General features: G+C 40.2%; 1 protein-coding gene across 1 annotated transcript; it reads left to right on the forward strand.

Moving 5' to 3' along the window:
* Nucleotides 1–646: 646 nt before the first annotated feature.
* On the forward strand, nt 647–18,792 carry epdr1 (ependymin related 1). Its single transcript, XM_072260492.1, has 3 exons — nt 647–947; nt 6,493–6,701; nt 16,870–18,792. The coding sequence occupies exons 1-3, from the start codon at nt 676–678 to the stop codon at nt 17,058–17,060; spliced, it is 672 nt and encodes a 223-aa protein (XP_072116593.1). The 5' UTR covers nt 647–675; the 3' UTR covers nt 17,061–18,792.
* The last annotated feature ends 835 nt before the right edge of the window (nt 18,793–19,627 follow it).

Raw genomic sequence — 19,627 nt, forward strand, 5'->3', positions numbered from 1 at the left:
TATCTACCCTATCTACGCCCCTTATAATTTTGTATACCTCAATCTTCAGCTTCTCATTTACAAAGCAATAAATCAGCATATCCTCGTAAACTGTGATGCTCCATCCCAGGTCCACTGGGATCCTCCTCTGCCTCTCCTTCAGTTCAATCACATCCTTCCCACAGTGTGGTACAGTACACAGGAGTAGCAGGTTCCAGGGCTACTTCTTTCAAATTTAAAGAGCCAGCCTCTCAGCCCCATTAAAGGAAAGCGCCTCTCAGAAATTGTTTAAATGACACCGAATTTCATTTTCACTGTTTGAAAATGGTCTAAAGTATGCACAAGAGAAATGACAGAAAACCCATCGTCACCTCCAACTTCTAGATTTTTGGGGGATATAAAATTCAAAGCTTTCCAAAACAAAAATCGCCAGTCACAAAACTCATTCATTACTCCGGAGGCTAGAAATAAGAACAGGTCCTCCAGGGAAGGAGAATGAGTTTGCTGCTTTCCAGCACCTGCACTGTATAACCGCGTTTAGCAGCGGACAGCCACCCACTTGCCCCTCAGCTCCATGGGTGTCATTACCAGAGGGCTGACCTCTTCCGCCCCGACCCCACTCACGTGACCGTTGACCCCCCCCCCCGCTCCGCTCTTTGGCCGCACCTCGGTCACGTGCAGTCAGTTGGTGTCGCCATGGCTGATGGCAGGCTGCGTGCGGGCTTGGTGTGGCCGCTGCTGTACTGCGGGCTGATGTCCGTGTCCTGCCTATCCCGACCCACCCGGGTGTTCGAGTCCGCGGTGTCGGTGCAGCCTAAGCCGTGCCAAGCCCCTCAGCAGTGGGAAGGCCGAGCTGTCGTGTATAATCACAAGACGGGTAGGAACAGCCGAGTGCTGATCTCGTACGACGGGAAAAACCAGCGCATCCGGATCGTGGATGAGAAGAAGGGCCACATCCCCTGCAAAAAGTAGGTGTAATCCCGGGCATGATGGCCGCTACCCCTGTCTCCTCCTCGGGGCCCTGTGTTACCCAAGGGCTTAGGATAATACATAGCTCTATTGCCCTGTTTATCTGCAATGGGTGTTTATGATTCTTACCTACGGAATAACACTTAGAGAGGCCGTTTCTTTTGTAGGTATACTGTACTGCTCGCACAAATACTGCGGAAGGCTAACGACGCTGTGTGATGACAGTGCATTTATGAGGCTTCAGAAATAATGTGCCAGGATCTGCACTGCACCTATATGCCCGCTGATATCCTGAAACGAGTTGTTGGTACATGTTTTCCAGTGGAGTTAAAGCTGAGTTGTATCGTTTGACTAATAATAGGCTTTCCCAATCAGCTGCGGAGTGAGCAATTCTCAGTAAAGCATTCAGACTTTAACTGCCCACTGTTCACAACAATAAGAGATTAATAATACCACCCCTGAAAGAGTCAGATTTCTAAATTTGTTAATTTTAATATCTAACTTACACCTGCTGTCAAATTCCTTTAGACCATTTCTGACACTTCTGCCCTTTACTGGAATTTATCCATCTCTATTTCAAGAGACATATTATCCCCTAACATTTACTATAATCCCAATAACTCCTTCAGCTACTGGACTGCACTTTGCAATGTGTGGAAGGAAGTTTCCTTTAACTGTACAGAGAGGGTCCTACAGTACTTGAGAGGGTGCAATACAGGACCTGCTTCTGGGGAATAAGGCAGGGCAAATGGCAGAACTGTCTGTCAGTAAGCTCTTTGGTTCCAGTGACCACACTTCTATTAGCTCTAAAGTAGTTACGGACAAGGATACAATTGATTGGCAGGTTAGGTCCTGCACTAGAGCAGAGCAAATTTTGGAGCCTTTAGGTAAGATCTTCTAGAGATTGACTTGGTGGGATTGTTTGCAGGGAAAGGAGTGTCTGCTAAGTGGAGCCTTAGAAAACCTGTGTGCTCTTGTTAAGGTGAAGTTCAAAGTAAATTTATGATTAAAGTACACATGTCACATGTACAACCCTGAGATTTATTTTCTTGCAGGCATTCACAGTAACAAGAAACACTACAGAATGAATGAAAGACCCCACCCAACAGGACAGGCAGCAACCAATGTGAAAAAATCAACAACTGCGCAAATACAAAATGAAAGATAATAAATAAATAGGTTATAAATATCAAAAACATGAGATGAAGATTTCTTGAAATTGAGGCCTTAGCTTCTGGGAACATTTCAGTGATAGGGCGAATGAAAATGAATGAAGTTATCCCCTCTGGTTCAAAAGCTTGATGGTTGAAGGGTAATAACTGATCCTGAACCTGCTGGTGCAGTTCTTGAGGTTCCTGTACCATCTTCCTGATGACATAAGCAAAAAGAGAGCATGGCCTGGAGGGTGGGGGTCCTTGATGATCGATGCTGCTTTCCTGCGACAGTGCTTCATATTATTGTGCTCAACGGTGGGGAGGGCTTTTCCCGTGATGGACTGGGCAGTGTCCACTACTTTTTTATCAGTTTTTTGTGCGAGAGCATTAGTAGTTTCATAACAGGCTGTGATGCAATCAGTCAATATACAACCCATCTATAGAATTTTGTCAGAGTCTTAGACAACGTGCCAAATCTTCACAAACTTCTAAGAAAGTAGAGGCACTGCTGTGCTTTCGTCGTGATTGTGCTGGTGTGTTGGACCCAGGACAAATGCTGTGAAATGATAACACTGAGGAATTTAAAGTTACCGACCCTCTCCAGCTTTGATCTCCCGAAGATCTCGGGTTTCCTCCTCTGGAAGTCAATAATCATCTCTTTGATCTTGCTCACTTTGAGTAAGAAGTTGTTGTTATGGCACCACTCAGGCAGATTTTCAATCTCCCTCTTATATGCTGTTTTTTTCACCACTTTTGATTTGGCCAATGACCATGGTCTCATTGGCAAACTTAAATACGACATTGAAACTGCCTTAGTCATAAGTATAAAGTGAGTAGAGCAGGGGGCTAAGCACGCAGCCTTGTGCACCTGAACTGAGGGAGCTTGTGAAGGAAATGTTGCCAGTCTGAACTGACTGGTGTCTGTATGAGGACCCAGTTGCACAAAATGGTACTGAGACCTAGGACTTGAAGCTTATTGATTAGTTTTGAGGGGATAATAGTAACGAATGCCAAGCTGTAGTCAATGAAGAGCATCCTAATGTATGTGTCTGTGCTATACAAATGTTCTAGGAAGACCTGTTGTGATGGTAAGCAAATTGTACTAGATCCAAGTTGCTTCTCAGGGAGGAGTTGATGTGCTGAAGGGCAAGGCTGGTAAGTTTCAGGAACTCTGGTTGAGGAAAGGTATTGATGCTCAGGTTAAGAAAATGAAGGAGTCATGCACTGTAAGCAATTGGGAACTGGTGAATCGTTTAATGTTTACAAGTGTAGGAATACAGTTAGGAGAGAAGTTAGGAGGTCAAAAAGAGGAGATGAGAGGGATCTGGTATGCGAGGTGACACAATATACCATAGGTATATTAAAATGGTGATCACTAGGGAAAGAACAGGTCCCCCTATATATCAGTATAGCTGTCTGTGTGTGGAGCCAGAGGAAATGGATAAAACTTCTTAATAAATATTCCTCCTCATTTTCTATTGTGGAAAGCAATAGAGGCTAAAGAAATAAGGTACATCAGTGATGGTGTCTTGGATCACACAGATTAGCAGGGAAGAGGTATTGGAGTTCTTAAAGTACATTCATTATCACCATTATGGGCCGTGTCGGATGGTGTGGACGATCATCGTCTTTAAGACCATGATCATTCTCGGGAAATTTTTCTAGAGAAGTGGTTTGCCCTTTCCTCTTTCTGGGCAGTGTCTTTACAAGACAGTTGACCTCAGCCATTATCAATACTCTTCAGAGATTGTCTGCGTCACTGGTTGCATACCCAGGACTTGTGATATGCACCAGCTGCTCATACAACCATCCACCACCTCTTCCCATGGCTTTGAGTGACCCTGATTTTGGGGGGGGGGGGGGAACTAAGCAGGTGCTACACCTTGCCCAAGGGTCACCTGTAGGTTAGGGGTAGGAAGGAGTGCCTTGCACTTCCTTCGGTAGAGACATAGCTCCACCCCACCAGCCAAAGTGCATTAAAATGGTAAATCTCCAATGCCCGGCCTGGTGCATTCTCAGACCTTGTGGGAAGCTAATGAAGAAATGACAGAGATTTGTTGCTTCATCTCTGACCACAAGTGAGCTTTGGAGGACTGCGGAGTGGCTGATGTGGTGCCATTGTTTAAAAAGGGTTGCAAAAAATAAACCAGAAAACTATAGGGCAGTTAGTCTGACATGGGGATTCTGAGGGACAGGTCTACCAAAATTTAGAGACACAGATTCTGATCCAGGGCACTCAACACTGTTTTATGTGTGGGAAGTCATGTCTGACAAATCTCTTGGAGTTCTTTTAGGGCAGTGGATGTTGTCTACATGGACTTTAACAAAGCCGTTGAAAAGGTCCCACATGGCAGACTAGCCTGGAAGGTAAACATGGGATCCGGGGGAGATAGCTAATTGGGATTAATAATTGGCTCACAGCTGGAAACAAAGGCTGATGGTCAAGGGCTATTTTTCAGACTGGAGGCCTGTGACTTGTAGTGTGCCACGGGTCAGTGCTGAAACCTTTGTCTTTTTTGTGTATGATTTGAGTGTCCGCAAGTTTTCAAATGATGCTAAAATAGCTGGTGTTTTGGCAGTGTGGAAGGTCATAAAAAATTACAGGGGAGTGTTGATCAGATGGTAAATGGGATGGGGATTAGTAAATGGCTTTCAATTCATATCAATGTGAGGTATTGCATTTTTGCAAGGTTGAACCAGGGTGGGATTTGTACAGTGAATGGGAGGGCCCTGCAGAGTGCAACTGCATAGCTTGCTGAAAGATGGGTGATGAATAAGGTGCTTAGGGTACTGGATTTCATCGGTCAGGACACTGAGTACAGGAGTTCGGAAGTATTATGTAGTTTGGTCACCCTATTATAAGAAAGATGCTATTAAACTAGAAATGGTGTAGAAAAGGTTTACCAGGATGTTGCCTGGATGAGCTGGTGGGGGGGCGGTGGTGAGTTGGAAGGTGGGTTTGCATAGACTATGACTTTATTCCTTGGAACACGAGATTTGAGAGATAACCTGAAGAGGTATATAAGATCATGGGTGGCATAGACAGAGTGAAAGCACATTGTTTTTTTCCCCCTAGCAAGGGTGGGGGTGGCATAGGTTTAAGATGAGAGGGAGAAATTTCAAAGGGATACCAGGAACAGCTTTTTCATACAAAGGGTTGCGTATTTGTAATGAGATGCCAAAAATAGTGATTGAGGCAGGCACATTAGCAATGTTTAAAAGCTATCTTGTTAAGTATGGGGATAGGGGTTTAGAGGGCCATGGGCCAAATGGAGGCACATGGTACTAGCTTACTGGACAACACAGTCCCCATGGACCTTGGGCTGAAGGGCCTGCTTCCCTCCTTTAAGACTCTATGACTACACCTCTTCACACTGTCTCTTATCATGATGACCTCCCTTTCTCCCAGTTTTTCTGTTGCATCTGCTTTCACGATGAGATCGTCTGTTTCAGGACATTTTAAGTTTTCCACTCTTTCAGGAAACTTGTTTTCCCTTCTGTGTTGGTCGATGAAGCATTTGCTTATTTTCTCAGACTTCTTGTATCTGTTTTCCCCTACCAGCCCATCCTGCCTCATTACAAAACAAAAGTAGTTTCCTTGGTTGTCATCTTTCAACCTACTAGTTTCTGCATTCAGCGTGCATTCTTTTATCATATCTGTGAACTTAAAAAAAGGAAAAACCAGTTAGTGTGTTGCTGCTAGTAAAGAATAAAGTCAATTTCAAGATTCAAAATTGTTTCATGTCATTTCCAGTACCTGTGTAAAGGAGTGGGCCTGCGTGGAGCAAATAAACAAAAACATGAAAATTATTGTTTGAAGTTGTCTATACACCTTGAAACACCAAATTATTGTGGTAATACAGGGGACAGCAAACAGGAAATGAAGGGTGAATGTATCATGGACAATGCTAATATAATTGTTAGTAACTTTATTTTGCTTATAGTCAAGACAAACTAAATCTGCAGTAATACTCCAGAGGAAGAATTCCTGTAGTGTGTGGGATGACTTTTTGTATCATTTTGTTGAGCAGCCAACTGGAAGAAGATTATCCTTGACTGGGTGTTTTTCAATAAGACAATGTTAGTTAAACTTGTAGGGCAAAGTTCATTAGGAAGTAGTGACCATGACATAAGTCATTAAGATGAAAGGTGCAGTAATTCATCTTGAAGCTAGGATTCCAAATCTAAACAAAATAAACTATGGGAGATCGGGTTTCATTAAAAGATTTCATGGATAGGCTGTTGGTAACTTTTAAGAAACACATGCAGAATTTACATAATTTGACAACATTGAGGTAAGTCATTAAAGTATCTGCATTATTTTCTGTTTTTCTTTCAGATGTCCAATATCTCTTTATATGGCCCCTGACTTTCTTTTTGTTCCTTCTAGATTTTATGAATACATTTATTTGTTTAAAAACCCAGTGCTTTTCAAGATTGAGCAAGTGACAATGCAGTGTACCAAACTGCCTCTTCCTCAGCCATGGGACCCATATGATATTCCTGATAACTCCACGTATGAAGATCAGTACAACATCGGTGGGCCAGGAGACCAGATTGAGGTTCAAGAATGGTCCGATAGGAAACCTGCTCGTCAATGTAAGTAGCATGCTATTTGTAGAGGTGCATTAGATGGTGATACTTTAGCTGATTGAGACTACAAGTATTGAAGATATTAAGACTGGGATTTCTTCCAGTGAACTTCAATGCAATTTTATTCCCAGTGGATGCAGATATGCAACACAAAGTTGATGTGTGATGCAATCCCCCTACTATAAGTCTCATTGATATTAAAATATTGCAACAATATCAAAACCACATACATTTCCCATTGACCCAATGAACTCTTCTGAGAGTAATCAAATAGAAACAAATATTAACAAAGGCACCATTACATGCAATGAGGGATAAGAGTTAAAACCTAAAACTTAGTATTTTATTAGGCTATTGATATCTTAATTTGTATAAATCAACTGAATACTTCCACTGAATTCAATATTGACATCTGCAATAATATCCTGGTTAGCCTTCCAAAATTTAGAACTTCTGATATTCTGAATAGCTCTATATAAAACCTTGTTTTGATATACAAGTAGATGTCATGTCTAATGCAACTGTGAGGAAGGACAGGCAGATGACGGGGCAAATTTGCAGCCAGTGGGATGTTGATGTGTAACATGGGGCCAACATTTAAAAGGGCGATGAATACAGGACTGAAGGTGTTATATTTGATTCCAGGAACGAAAAGGTTAATGGGTCTGAGCCTTTACGCACCGGAGTATAGAAGAATGAGCGGGGATCTTATTTAAACCTATTTGATATTGAAAGGTCTGGCTAGAGTGGATGTGGGGAGGATGTTTCCTATATGGGTAAGTCTAGGACCAGAGGTCACACCCGCAGAGTAGAGGAAGGTCCATTTAGAAGAGAGATGAGGAATTTCTTTAGCCAGAGGGGAGTGAATCTGTGGAATTCATTGCCATAGGCGGCTGTGGTGCCCAAGTCATTGGGTGTATTTAAGGTGGAGGTTGATAGGTTCTTGCCTAGTCAGGGCGTCAATCGTTACATGGAGAAGGCAGGAGAATGAAACTGAGCGGTGTAGTGAATCGGCTGTGATGGAATGGCAGAGCAGACTCAGCCGCTGAATGTCCTAACTCTCCTGTCACTTGTGTCTTCTGGTTTTGTTTTAAGCTACTGGATCATTTAAATTATTGAGTATAGTGGTAGTTTCAAATATTGGTGTGCATTAAAGAATGTTTCTAGTGTTTGATGGCAGTTATAAAGTGTCATGGAGTGATACAGAATGGATACAGGCTCTTTTGTCCATACCGAGTATGGTGTCCCTATTTTCTGCATTCATCACATCTCCCTCCAGGCCCCTCCCTTTAATGTACCTAGCTGAGCACTTCTTAAACGATACTATTAAACCTGCCTCTTCCGTTTCCTCTGGCAAACTTTTCCATTTATTCACCAGACGTTGTATGGTGAAAAGGTTGCCCCTTGGGTCCCTTATAAATCTCTCCCCTCCCATCCTAAATCTATGTGCCCTAATTTTGGACATAATCCACCTTGTCTATACTTCTCATAATTTGCTTCAGTACTGGCAACATTCTTGTAAATTCTTTCTGTACTCTTTCCAATGTAACTACCTTAACAGGGTGACCAAAACTGTAAACAGTACTCCAAGTACAGCTTCATGAGCAACTCGTACATCACTGCAACATAATACCCCAGCTCTTATCCTCAGTGCCCTGGCATGCTAAACACCTTTTTCGCCACCTTGTCTACTTGTGACACTGCTTTCAATGAACATGCCACTTGTAATCTGTTCCATTTTAATCCCTAGTGCCCTTCAATTCATAATATGAGACCTCATCTGATTAGACTATCCAAAATACATCTCCTCAAACTTATCCGTATTAAAATCTACTTGCCATCCTTCAGCCCACCTCTCTAAGTGCTTAAAACCCCACTGTAATCCACAAGAACCTACGTCACTATCAACAACACTTTCCAATTTTGTATCATCTGCAAACTTACTGATCGAGCCATGTACATTCACATTCAAATCATTTTTATCAATGATGAAGAACAACGGTCCCAACATTGATCCCTGCGGCACACTCCTAGTCACCAGTTTCCATAACATTCAACCACCACCCTTTTCTTCCTACCTTTGAGTTAATTTTGAATCCACCTTACTAGCACCTCTCTGGATTCTACAGCAGCCTGCCATGCAGGACTTTGTCAAAGCTTTGCTGCGGACCAATTTGATGACACCCACTGCCCTACCTTCAGCTATACTTCTAGTTACCTCAATGAATTTACAAGATTTGTCAACCACAATTTCCCACGCACGTATGCTGACTCCACCTAATTAGACTGCCTATCCAGATGCTGGTAGATTTATATGGCTTTGAATTCCCCCCTAGTATCTGATGTCAGGCTGATCGGCCTTTAGTTCCCTACCTTGTCCTTGCTGCCCTTAAACAACATGACAACGTTAGTCACCTCTGGGGACTTCCAGTGATTATCAATGAAGCAAAGAATCTCGGCATTTTCTTCACTTTTCTTCAATAGCCTCCCACAAGCTCATTCAGGTCCTGTGGATTTATCCACCTTAATGCACTGTGAAGCATTAAACTCTGAGGAGAAATTTGTTAAAAATCCCATTCATTTCCTGTGGCTCAAGACATAGGTGGCCCTGCTAATCTCAGGGGACCTACTCTCTTTCTAGCCACCTTTTACTCGTAATATGGCTATAGAACCTCTTGGGATTTTCCTTAACCCTACCTTGACAGATGCATCTTGTATCCTCTCTTTGTTTTGATTTCTCTCACTGGTATATTCTTAATCTTTTTTTAGTCATCAAGGGATACACTCCCCCACCTCCTGAACCAGATGCATGCTTACTTTTTTTTTCTTGACTAGAGCTGCAATATTTCTTGTCAGCCAGGATTGCCTGAACTTGCCAGGTTTACTCTTCACCTTAAGAGGAACATGCTGCCCCCAAACTCTTGATATCTCAATCTTAAAAGCTTTTCACTTGCCATTTGTTCATTTTCCTCCAAACAAGCTCATCCAATTGACCTACCCAATTTCCCCCCATCTCCAAATTAGCCCTGCTGCAATTCCCAACCTGTGGAATTGGATGTCTTTTGTTATGCTGTTTTTGATCTGATTCATTGTATCATATGGCAATAATTATAAACTTATTGCAATAGATATGGAAGGGCTGACAAACTAGTTCTTGGCCATTGTGGGAATATATTTAAAGCATAATGTGATCTCCTGAACCAAAAAAACAACTCGTGGCCTATGTAGATTAAGGTAGAGGTTTTAAGATAACACATTCAATTTGCCAGGTTGGCCCAACTGATAAATATAAATACAAATCTTTTATTCATCTCATTGATCTTCTCTTGTCTAAATATCTATATAATCTCAAAGGCTAATGTTTTTAAAAAGACATTAAATATTTACTTGTTATCATCCAGTACTGCTTATGCTGCTGAAAAGGCAAATAGTTTAATAATTTGTTTTACAGATCAGAATGCAATTGCTGCATGCTGTGTGCGTAGGCTAATATGTCCAGAATTTAAATAAGCTTCAACTTTGTGTTTTAAATTTTTATGAAGTGCAGTTTCTAGTTTTGAATATATTTTCTATCTTTTGGATCCTGTAAAAATTTCTTGAAAATGCAAGTTTAGTAGAAGGTAGGTTTCTATTTAGCTGTTGGCTAGAGGCTAGATATGTCAAGGTCTGTCCAAAGTAAATTTTGATTTCAAACTTTGAACTTGGCTGCAAAAGCATTCTGTTTGTTCTGTAAATATGAAAATAGCTTATTTAGTTTGAATATTACGCAAAAAGTATTTGCGTATATTCTACTGTGTCTGATTTTTAAGAATTTCAATCAGACTTTTTGCTGTGAAAAATACTGAGATTAGAATTTTGCAGCTGTAGAAGCAAAGTTGTTGAGAATTTGCAGTGTTGGGAATTGAGATTCCTTCAGAAGGAAGTCCAAATTTTAGATTGAATGTTGGAATTAGAAATGATCTTATTTGAAACAGTAATTTTATTCTGTCATGAAAAGTACTCACTTAGTGTATGGTAAGTTGCATTTTATGGCTGGTATTGGCACTCTACTGCTTAGAAATTGAATAGTTGCCAAACAAGACTGGGGTTCTATTAGCAGGAGGTCTGCTGATAGAGGAGTGGTTAAGCTACTTACTCCTAATCCCTTTAGCCATATTTCCAAACTTTGTCATTGCTTAAGTAGGTTAGATTTTTCTCAGTTGCAGGAAATTTGGTACCTGTTTCATTTTAGGTAATTACTTAAAAGATGGCTGGATGCAGTCTAGTTATAACTATCTTAAGTCTGGTTTAAAAATTAGATAGGAATTTTAAAAATCTTGTACGAAAACAAAAGCATCACTGTTTTATATTGAGTTAATACTTCTATGCCTTGTAAATTATAGCTAGAAGATTATTTTAACATTATTCCAAATAAATCCAATGAAGAATCTCAAACCACCATAGACTATCAATTTTCTGGCCAAGAAAGAAATCTCTTCTTCATCTTCAAACACTGTAGTCTAAATTTATCTAGACTTTTACATAAAATGTAATCATTTACATCCAAATTCAGAATTGTGATGCAGCAATGAAATCACATTGCTGTACTACACATATTCGTGATGTATCTTCTGTCCATAAGTTTTGCAAACACCCTCCCCACACTGTGATTTTTATGATGGGTATCTTTAGAAAATTACAGCATCAAAGGAAACATTGACCACACTAGTTAAGAAAGTGCTACCTAGCTAAATCCCACGTTACAGCACTTGGTCTAGCCCTGTATATCATTGGTGTTCAGGTGCACATCCAAAGTGATGCAGGTTATTGCCTCATCTAATCTTTGAAATGATGAGTTGTAGACTCCATCCATGCTCAGGGTGAAAATAATTTTTCCTCACTCTCTTAATTACTTCTACTGACAACCTTAAATTTACACTTCCCCATCTTCCAGATTTTTGACTCCTCCATTACTTAATCCAGACCCTTTGTAATTTTGTCTACTTCAATTAGGAATCTCTTCAAAAGCCCTATTCCCAAGAAAACAACCCCAGTGTATCCTGTCTTTAGAATCTTTAATATTAATGTTCTCCACTCCTGACGGCCTCCTCATAAATCTCATCTGCACCTACTCCAATGCAACCATATTTCCTGTAAGATTACTTACATCGTTTCAAAAAGATAAATTAGTTAGTCAGACACAATATTCCTATAATAAATCAAGATTGATTATCCTTGATTAATCTGTATCTTTCTAAATGAACATTAGTGTATTGTCCCTTAAACAGATTCCAATAATTTGCCCAACAAATTTAAACTAACTGGCTTTTAATTAAAAAAACACAAGTTGCAAATCTGAAGTGGAATCAAAGCACTGGACAAACTGAGCAGATCAAGCAGCATCTGTGGAGAGAGAAATGAGTTAATGTTTTAAGTCAGGTAACCCTTCATAGAAAGGCTACAATAGCTTGGATTATACTTTCAGTCACTTTTACAGATGGTACACTGCAGTCATCGGATTGGTCCCTGTGCCACCATAGGTAGAGAGGATTAAAAATTGATGGTCAAAGCATTTGCAATTTCCTTCCTTGCTATTAACAACTTTTGATATATTTTATCAGGACCTAGTAATTTATCCACTTTCAAAAATAGTAAATCTCTTTTGCTGTGTTTATTCCATCCAATATTTGAAAAACTAGTGTCTTTAGCTTACAGCAATGACATCCCATCTTGTGATGATGGTTGCAAAATACTCATTGAGAACCATACCCACACATGACTCTATGTGTGCCTATCTTGTGGTCCCTAATAGACCCTATTCTTTCCTTAGTTATCCTTTCGTACAATACCTCTATGAACTTAGAAATCATCTCTGGATTTTTCTTAATATTTGTTGTGCCAATTTGATAATGACCTTTTTTTTTCCTGATTTCACTCACATGCTCTCCATTCCTTGGTTTTCTGCTTCATTAACCTCTTGGTGTCTTGGGTCTTTGTTCTTGTTTTTTGTCTTGTTCTCTATTTAACTTGTTTTCTTGGGTCTTTAACTTTGATGTTCTGCTCTGTACTTTTTGTGGGAATGTTAAATTAAACCATGAATGTTGTTTTTATTTCCTACCCTTAGCATTGGCTAGCTGCTGAAGATTCCTTCTTGGTTTATGTGTAGCTGGGATGACCAAAATCAGCCATCAGCTGGTGTCAAACTAACTAGTTTCAATTAATCAACTAACGTTTCATGCTCAGTTATGTCCCTCATGCTCAGATTTGACCTTTCAGGCAGAAATTTCTCGGTTCAAGCCTTGGTCTGTTAATTTGTTGTCTTACCTGCAACTCAAACAAAACCTCATCAGGTCTGCTTTTGAACCTGAGTCAATAATTTCTTCCTTTCTCGGTGCTCTTCTCTTATTCTTGCTGTTTCATGGCTTTCCTGGCAGACAACGTGACACCTATCATCACTTCTGGATGCATTCTTCCTCTAAATTCTTCACTCAGCCCTTCACTCCCCTGCTGTCCTATTCTCCAGTCACTATCTTGGACCTCAGTCGCTTTTGCATATATCCACAGCTTCCCTCTGATGCTTGCAATTTGCTGAAGTTCTTCTGAGGTCGCCAAAAGCAATATAGTAACGTCCTGACTTGTTGCATTGTTGACCTTCAGACATAACATGTCTGCTAAGGGCTTAGCTTGCCTGTCTATTTGTTGACCTGTTTACTCCTACTGATTAGCATGGCAGACACGTTAAATCAATCCTTTGCCATCGATCTTCACTAAAGAGCACTGTATGAAAATCCCTAAGGTAATAGTTGAGGGATCTTGTAACTATCCCAATCACAAAAGATAAAATATTCAAGAAACTCACCGTACTAAAGGGGAAAAAAAAATCACTGGAACCTTGTAGTTTGTGCTCAAAGGCTTAAAAGGACTGCCTTAAGTTCAAGCTTATTATAGGTGTACATACACAGCATACAAATCCCAACAAAATTACCTTTTGCAACAATACTGTACATTATAAGAGGAGGACAAGCATAAGTTAATGTAAACTTAAATTGAAGAGATAGTGGATAAATTGGTTGAAAATGTTCAGAATTGGTACTGGAATTCAGAGAAGGTACTGGAAGATTGGAAATCAGCCAAGGTGACCCTCTTGTAAATTAACTTGTAAAATTCAATAATTAAAGAGGAAATAGCTCATGGGTCAGTATGAGGCGTAAATCATGCTTGATAAATCTGCTTTAATTTGTTGAAGATATGACATGGAGCATTGAAAGAGAGAAATCTACTGTATTTAGATTTCCAAAAGGCATTTGACAGCATGCCTCAAAAGAGGCCAGTGCTTGAATTAAAAGCCCAAAGTACCAAAAGTGTCATCGATTGAAAACTGGCCATCACATAGAAAACAGAGTTGGAGAAATGGGTCCTTTTCTGGTTGGAGGATAAAACAAATGGAGTATCTTGGCAATTGTTCTTGGCCTGAAATCACTTACTATTTACATTATTGACATGGTTGAGTGGACAAATGTAGAGTTTCCAAGTTTGCAGATGATATGAAAATAGGTGAAATAGTCTATTGTGATATTTTATAAAAGGGTAAGATATTCAGATTATAGGTATTCACCCTTACAGAATTCACAGATCACTACCCAATAATTTGAGATGTAAAATTAAATTTGCTGTTGTAGAATTTGTGTGTGGGGTGGGGGAGGGGGAGGAGAGACTAAATAAATGAATAATTTGGTGAAAACCTGGCAAAGGAAGTTTAATATGACAAAATGTGATGTTATGCACTTCAGTAAGAGAAGTTGTCATCACTGATAATAAAATAAAGTAACTGAAATAACTGGGCCCAGGACACACACACACACACACACACACACACACACACACACACACACACACACACACACACACACACACACACACACACACACACACACACACACACACAGACACAGACACACACACACATACACCTGAAACATTCTTTTTATTTCACTTGTACACCAGAAGATCGGCGTGGGCCCCTGTTACACACACTGTTCTGAAGTCTGAACAGATGCTGCTATTTTTTTTACAGACAGAATTGACATATCAGTTACCCATATTGACCACTTGGTAAATTGTACTGTATATGTTTGAATTCCTTACAAGATCAATCACCGTTCTCAACTGAGGTATTAAAAGTCAATCAAAACTTCAAGCTGACAAACGATGATATTTTGAAGTTAGTGAAGCATTTATCCTTTAGTTGTTGGGTGTGTTTCAGATCTTTCCGTTATTCCTATCTCATCTGTAGTGAACCGAGGCAGTCTTACTTGACTGCAACTGCCCCAGACTATTCTTACCCAGATGTTGTCTTAAACTCTTGCCTTACCATAACTTACACAGAAGTAAAAGTCAAATTGTTATCTAAACTGAGAGACTGCAAATGAGTGAAGTTTGGAGAGATGGAGGTGTTCCAATACCTGAATCATAACAAGTTAGCAGGCAGGTTAACTGTGAGGGAATGCACTTTGACAATTTAAAATTTAACAATTGTAGATGTTGGAAATCTATAATAAAAACCAAATACTTTCAGCGAGTCCAGCAGTATTTGTGGAAACAGATCTATATCTTTCCCAGTTCTGATAAGGGCCCAGACCTGAAACATTTTTTCTCTTTCCACGGCTGCTATCTGACCTTGGAGTCATAGAATTACATAACACAGAAATGAGCCTCTCTAAGCTTGTCCCATTTCTCTACATTTTGACTCCTATTCCTCTAAAACAAGGGTAGGAAACCTTGAGCACAAATGATTTTCTAGCATGCGTTATTCATTAATTTGAGGCAGAACATAACTAGATGTATTTGAATGGATAATTCCCATATTTCGTTTTTTATGGCATTTATCTAGCCCACCATCCGCTCATTAAACGCGATTCGGACCACAGAGGCAAAGAGGTTGCCGACCCCTGCTCTGAAAGCTTCTGATTCATGAAGTTGTCTCGATGTATTTTTAATGTGTTGTAAATGTACCTCTTCTACCACTTCCTCAGGCAGCTTGTTCCATATACTCAACACCCTCTGTATCAAAAACTTAACTTCTTGGGTCCCCTTTATATCTATCCCTTCTCAACTTGCACCAGTACCTTTTTCACCCAGAGAGTGGTGGATATATGGAATGCTCTGCCCCAGAAGGCTGTGGAGGCCAAGTCTCTGGATGCTTTCAAAATAGAGAAGGATAGAGCTCTTAAAGATAGCGGAATCAAAGGTTATGGGGATAAGGCAGGAACTGGATGCTGATAGTGGATGATCAGCCATGATCACAGTGAATGGTGGTGCTGGCTCGAAGGGCCAAATGGCCTACTGCTGCATCTATTGTCTAATACCCACTAGCTTTAGTCTTCTCTACCCTTGGATAATATTGTGACCATCTACCTTATCTATACCCCTCACTCCTCAGCAACCTTCACTCCAGGGGAAAACAGTCCCAGCCTATCCAGTCTCTCCTCATAACTCAAGCTTACCAATCCTGGCAATATCCTTAAGTCTTTTCTGCACTCTCTCTGGCTTAATCACAGCCTTCCTTTAATGTGACTACCAGAACTGCACACAGTATTCCAGACAAAATGCTGGAAGAACTCAGCAGGCCAGGCAGCATCTATGGGGAAAAGTACAGTTGACATTTTTGGCCGAGACCCTTCAGCAGGACCTGAAACGCCGACTGCACTTTTTTCCATAGATGCTGCCTGGCCTGCTGAGTTCCTCCAGCATGTTGTGTGTGTTGCTTGGATTTCCAGCATCTGCAGATTCTCTCTTGTCACAATATTCCAGGTCTCTTTCACCAGAGGCTGTAGCATGACATCTCAACTCTTGTAGTCAATGCCCCATCAATGAAGGCAGACATATCATACGCCTTATTCACCACCTTATATACTGTACCTCTGTCATTACTTTTGGTAAACTGTATTTGTACTCCGAAGTGTCTCTGCTGTATGGTATTCCCCAATGTCCTGCTATTTACTGTGCAACTCCTACCCTGTCTTAACTTCCCAAAGTAGTCCACCTACAATTCTTTTGCCCACTTTCCCAGTTGATCTACGTTTTGTTTTGGGTTATAATTTCCTGTTTTAATTTTGGTATGTAAATGATTGATTATATCTCAAAATAACATTGGGCTACTCTTATCTTTTTTTGTATTTCTGCTTGTTTTCCACAGTTGAAACATGGGTTGGAGTTTACACTGTAAAGGATTGCTATCCAGTGCAAGAAACTTATACCAAGAGCTACAATGTTACAAGTTCTACACGCTTTTTTGATCTGCATTTAGGGATTAGCGATCCATCTGTGTTCACCCCACCCAGCACCTGTCAGGCAGCTAGCCCAGAAGAGATGAATGATGACTGCTGAGTATAGGTATTGGCCTGTAGAACAAAACCATGATTTATAGTGTTCCTGTCACTAACAATCTCTTTTTGAGTGGTGATGTATAAGGGAACTGTTGGTTATTTCTCTCTCAAATAAAATGCTGATCAATATGTTGTTTTCAAGAAAAAATGGGTATTCTCTTCCAGCTTAAGCTGTTATGTAATCATACCTTGGATCTGGGCTTGTGTCTGGAAAAATAATTACTGAGATACGTTAACAGAATTGTACAAATTATTTCATCTTGTTGTAGTTGGCTCTTTATATCTGCTTACAAGTGTGGGCAATGATGTAACCCAAATAAAGCACTACATGACCGAGTACTGCAGTTACTTTCAAATGACATATTAAAGCACTTGGATATTTATGCATTGCAAATGATATTATAATGTGTTTAGAAAGGTTGAAATTATCAAAGTATTCTTTTGAAAGCTTTAGCTGTGTTGAAGAAAGGTAAATATCGTACGGCATTCAAGTAACAATATCTACTTTTGACTGAAGGGCCAAACAATTGGTCCTTCTCTTACAGGAGATGCATTATCTTTCCAATTTTACTTTTGAAATTTGTGACTGTAAATTAAAGAGAAGAGAATAAACTTGAACACTTTGAAGGGGTGTTCATTTTTGTGTCTCAGCAGTACTGTGTTAGTCACAGATCACATTCATTTTCACAAATAATGTCCTTTCCTCTACTGTTCAAAAACAGTAATAGGCATATTGCTTTGAAGCATCTGTTACTTTGCAGTAGAGTTATAATGAACTTCATGTTGTTTCTGATTGTACATTTTAACATAACATGTCTTCTCCAGAGGAGACTTAAGAGACTGCTGATACTGAAATCTGGAGTAACACACAATCTGCAAGTGGAACTCAGCCGCTTGAGCAGATGTTTCAACTTCCTTTCCCATTTCCGCACTAACCTGTCTGTTCTTGACAACCAGAGTGAGGCCCAACACAAGCTAGAGGAACAACACTTTGTATTCCACCTGAGCAATATACAGCCCAATAGTACGAACATTAAACTTCTCAATTTCAGGTGACCATCACCTCCAGTGAGTTTCTTCCCTGCCCTGTCTCCTTTCCATACTCCCCTCCCAGTTCCATCAACCCATAATCCACACATCTCATCTGCCTGCTCTCCCCCCCCCCCCCCCATCTCACCAACCACACCCCACCCAATCTGGTTCTGGTTCCATGTGCCTTTCACCTCATTCCTAATGGTTCCTATGATCACTTTCCTCACATTAAATTTCAACACCAGTAACCTCTGTGTTCCTGATGATCACCATCCCCTCAGCCTCTTCCTGCACTCTCCCCTCCCGCACTTGAATCCATGTGCCTCTGCTTCTTTACTTGTCTACCTTCATTGTTATCCATGTATGTATGACTTCAGCTCCACCCGTCCCCTTCCTTGTCTGGCTCCATCTATCCATCATCATTCACCCCATCAGTACAGTAATCCTCTCTGGTCTTTGCTTACCAACTCCCCCCCCCCCCCCCCCCGCCCTTTACTGGCTATATTCCCCTCTCCACTCTTAGTCTTGATGTAGAATTTTGATAACTTTCCCCTCACTGAGTTCATCCAGCAGATTATTTGCTACATTTTATCCAGCAATTTGAATTACAGTATGCATGCATTAAGTTTCTCCATGTTTAATATGAGATGCTGGTTGTTTCTAATAATTGATGGCCTGTAAAATAAAAATAATTCTCTGAACATCATGAAAGGTTTCTTTCTGCATGTATTTTTTCTTGCGTCTAGGGTATAGGTAAATACTTAACCAGATAAATTTGAAATAATTTAAAGATTAATATTGATCATATTTGATTTTTCAGCAACAGTTTTCATTATCTATTTAGCACAAATTGATAATGGAAGTTTTTTAAAATGTGCATGTTTCTTCATCCAGTACGTTATTGTAAAAAAAAAAGCCTGTGGCAGTTCCAATATGTTTACACCAGGGAGAAGTAACCTGAGTTAATGTTGGATTGCACTTTCCTTAGAGTGAGGCCACTGTGAACGGAAGCCTCTTATTCAACAATGTGTTTCCTTAAATTACTTGGGTTTAACAATTTACTTTATTTGTTGAACTCTACAGGAAACTACTTTAAATAGTGACATCATGATGGAAATACTCGAGAGAACAGGCAGCCTCCTTATAAAGGTCACCAGCCTTTCATCAGAATGGAGGAAAAATAGAAATCAAATCTAGTAAGTTACATAGAAGGGGGTGAAGTGGAAGGGGCATATCCCTGATAGGGTTTAGACCAAGAATATGATACCACTGTGTGTCATACAGTGGATGGAGATGCTCTTGCTGGAGGAGCTGTAAAGTGAAAGAGCTAAATGATAGCAGAGAGGAAAAGGGAAAAGATGCTGTGCTAGAATTGGAGAAGATGCATACAATGTTTATAAGGAGTAGAGTTGACCATTACCTTACCAAAAATACATGTGGTAAAGCTATTTGGGTTGAAAGGGAGAGAAGTATATAACCCCAAGAAGAGATGTCAAGAGAGCCAAAGGACACCACAATCAAAGCTTATAGCATTAA

The sequence above is a fragment of the Mobula birostris genome, chromosome 1 (genome assembly GCF_030028105.1).
Source record: "Mobula birostris isolate sMobBir1 chromosome 1, sMobBir1.hap1, whole genome shotgun sequence".
Taxonomy (NCBI): Eukaryota; Metazoa; Chordata; class Chondrichthyes; order Myliobatiformes; family Myliobatidae; genus Mobula; species Mobula birostris.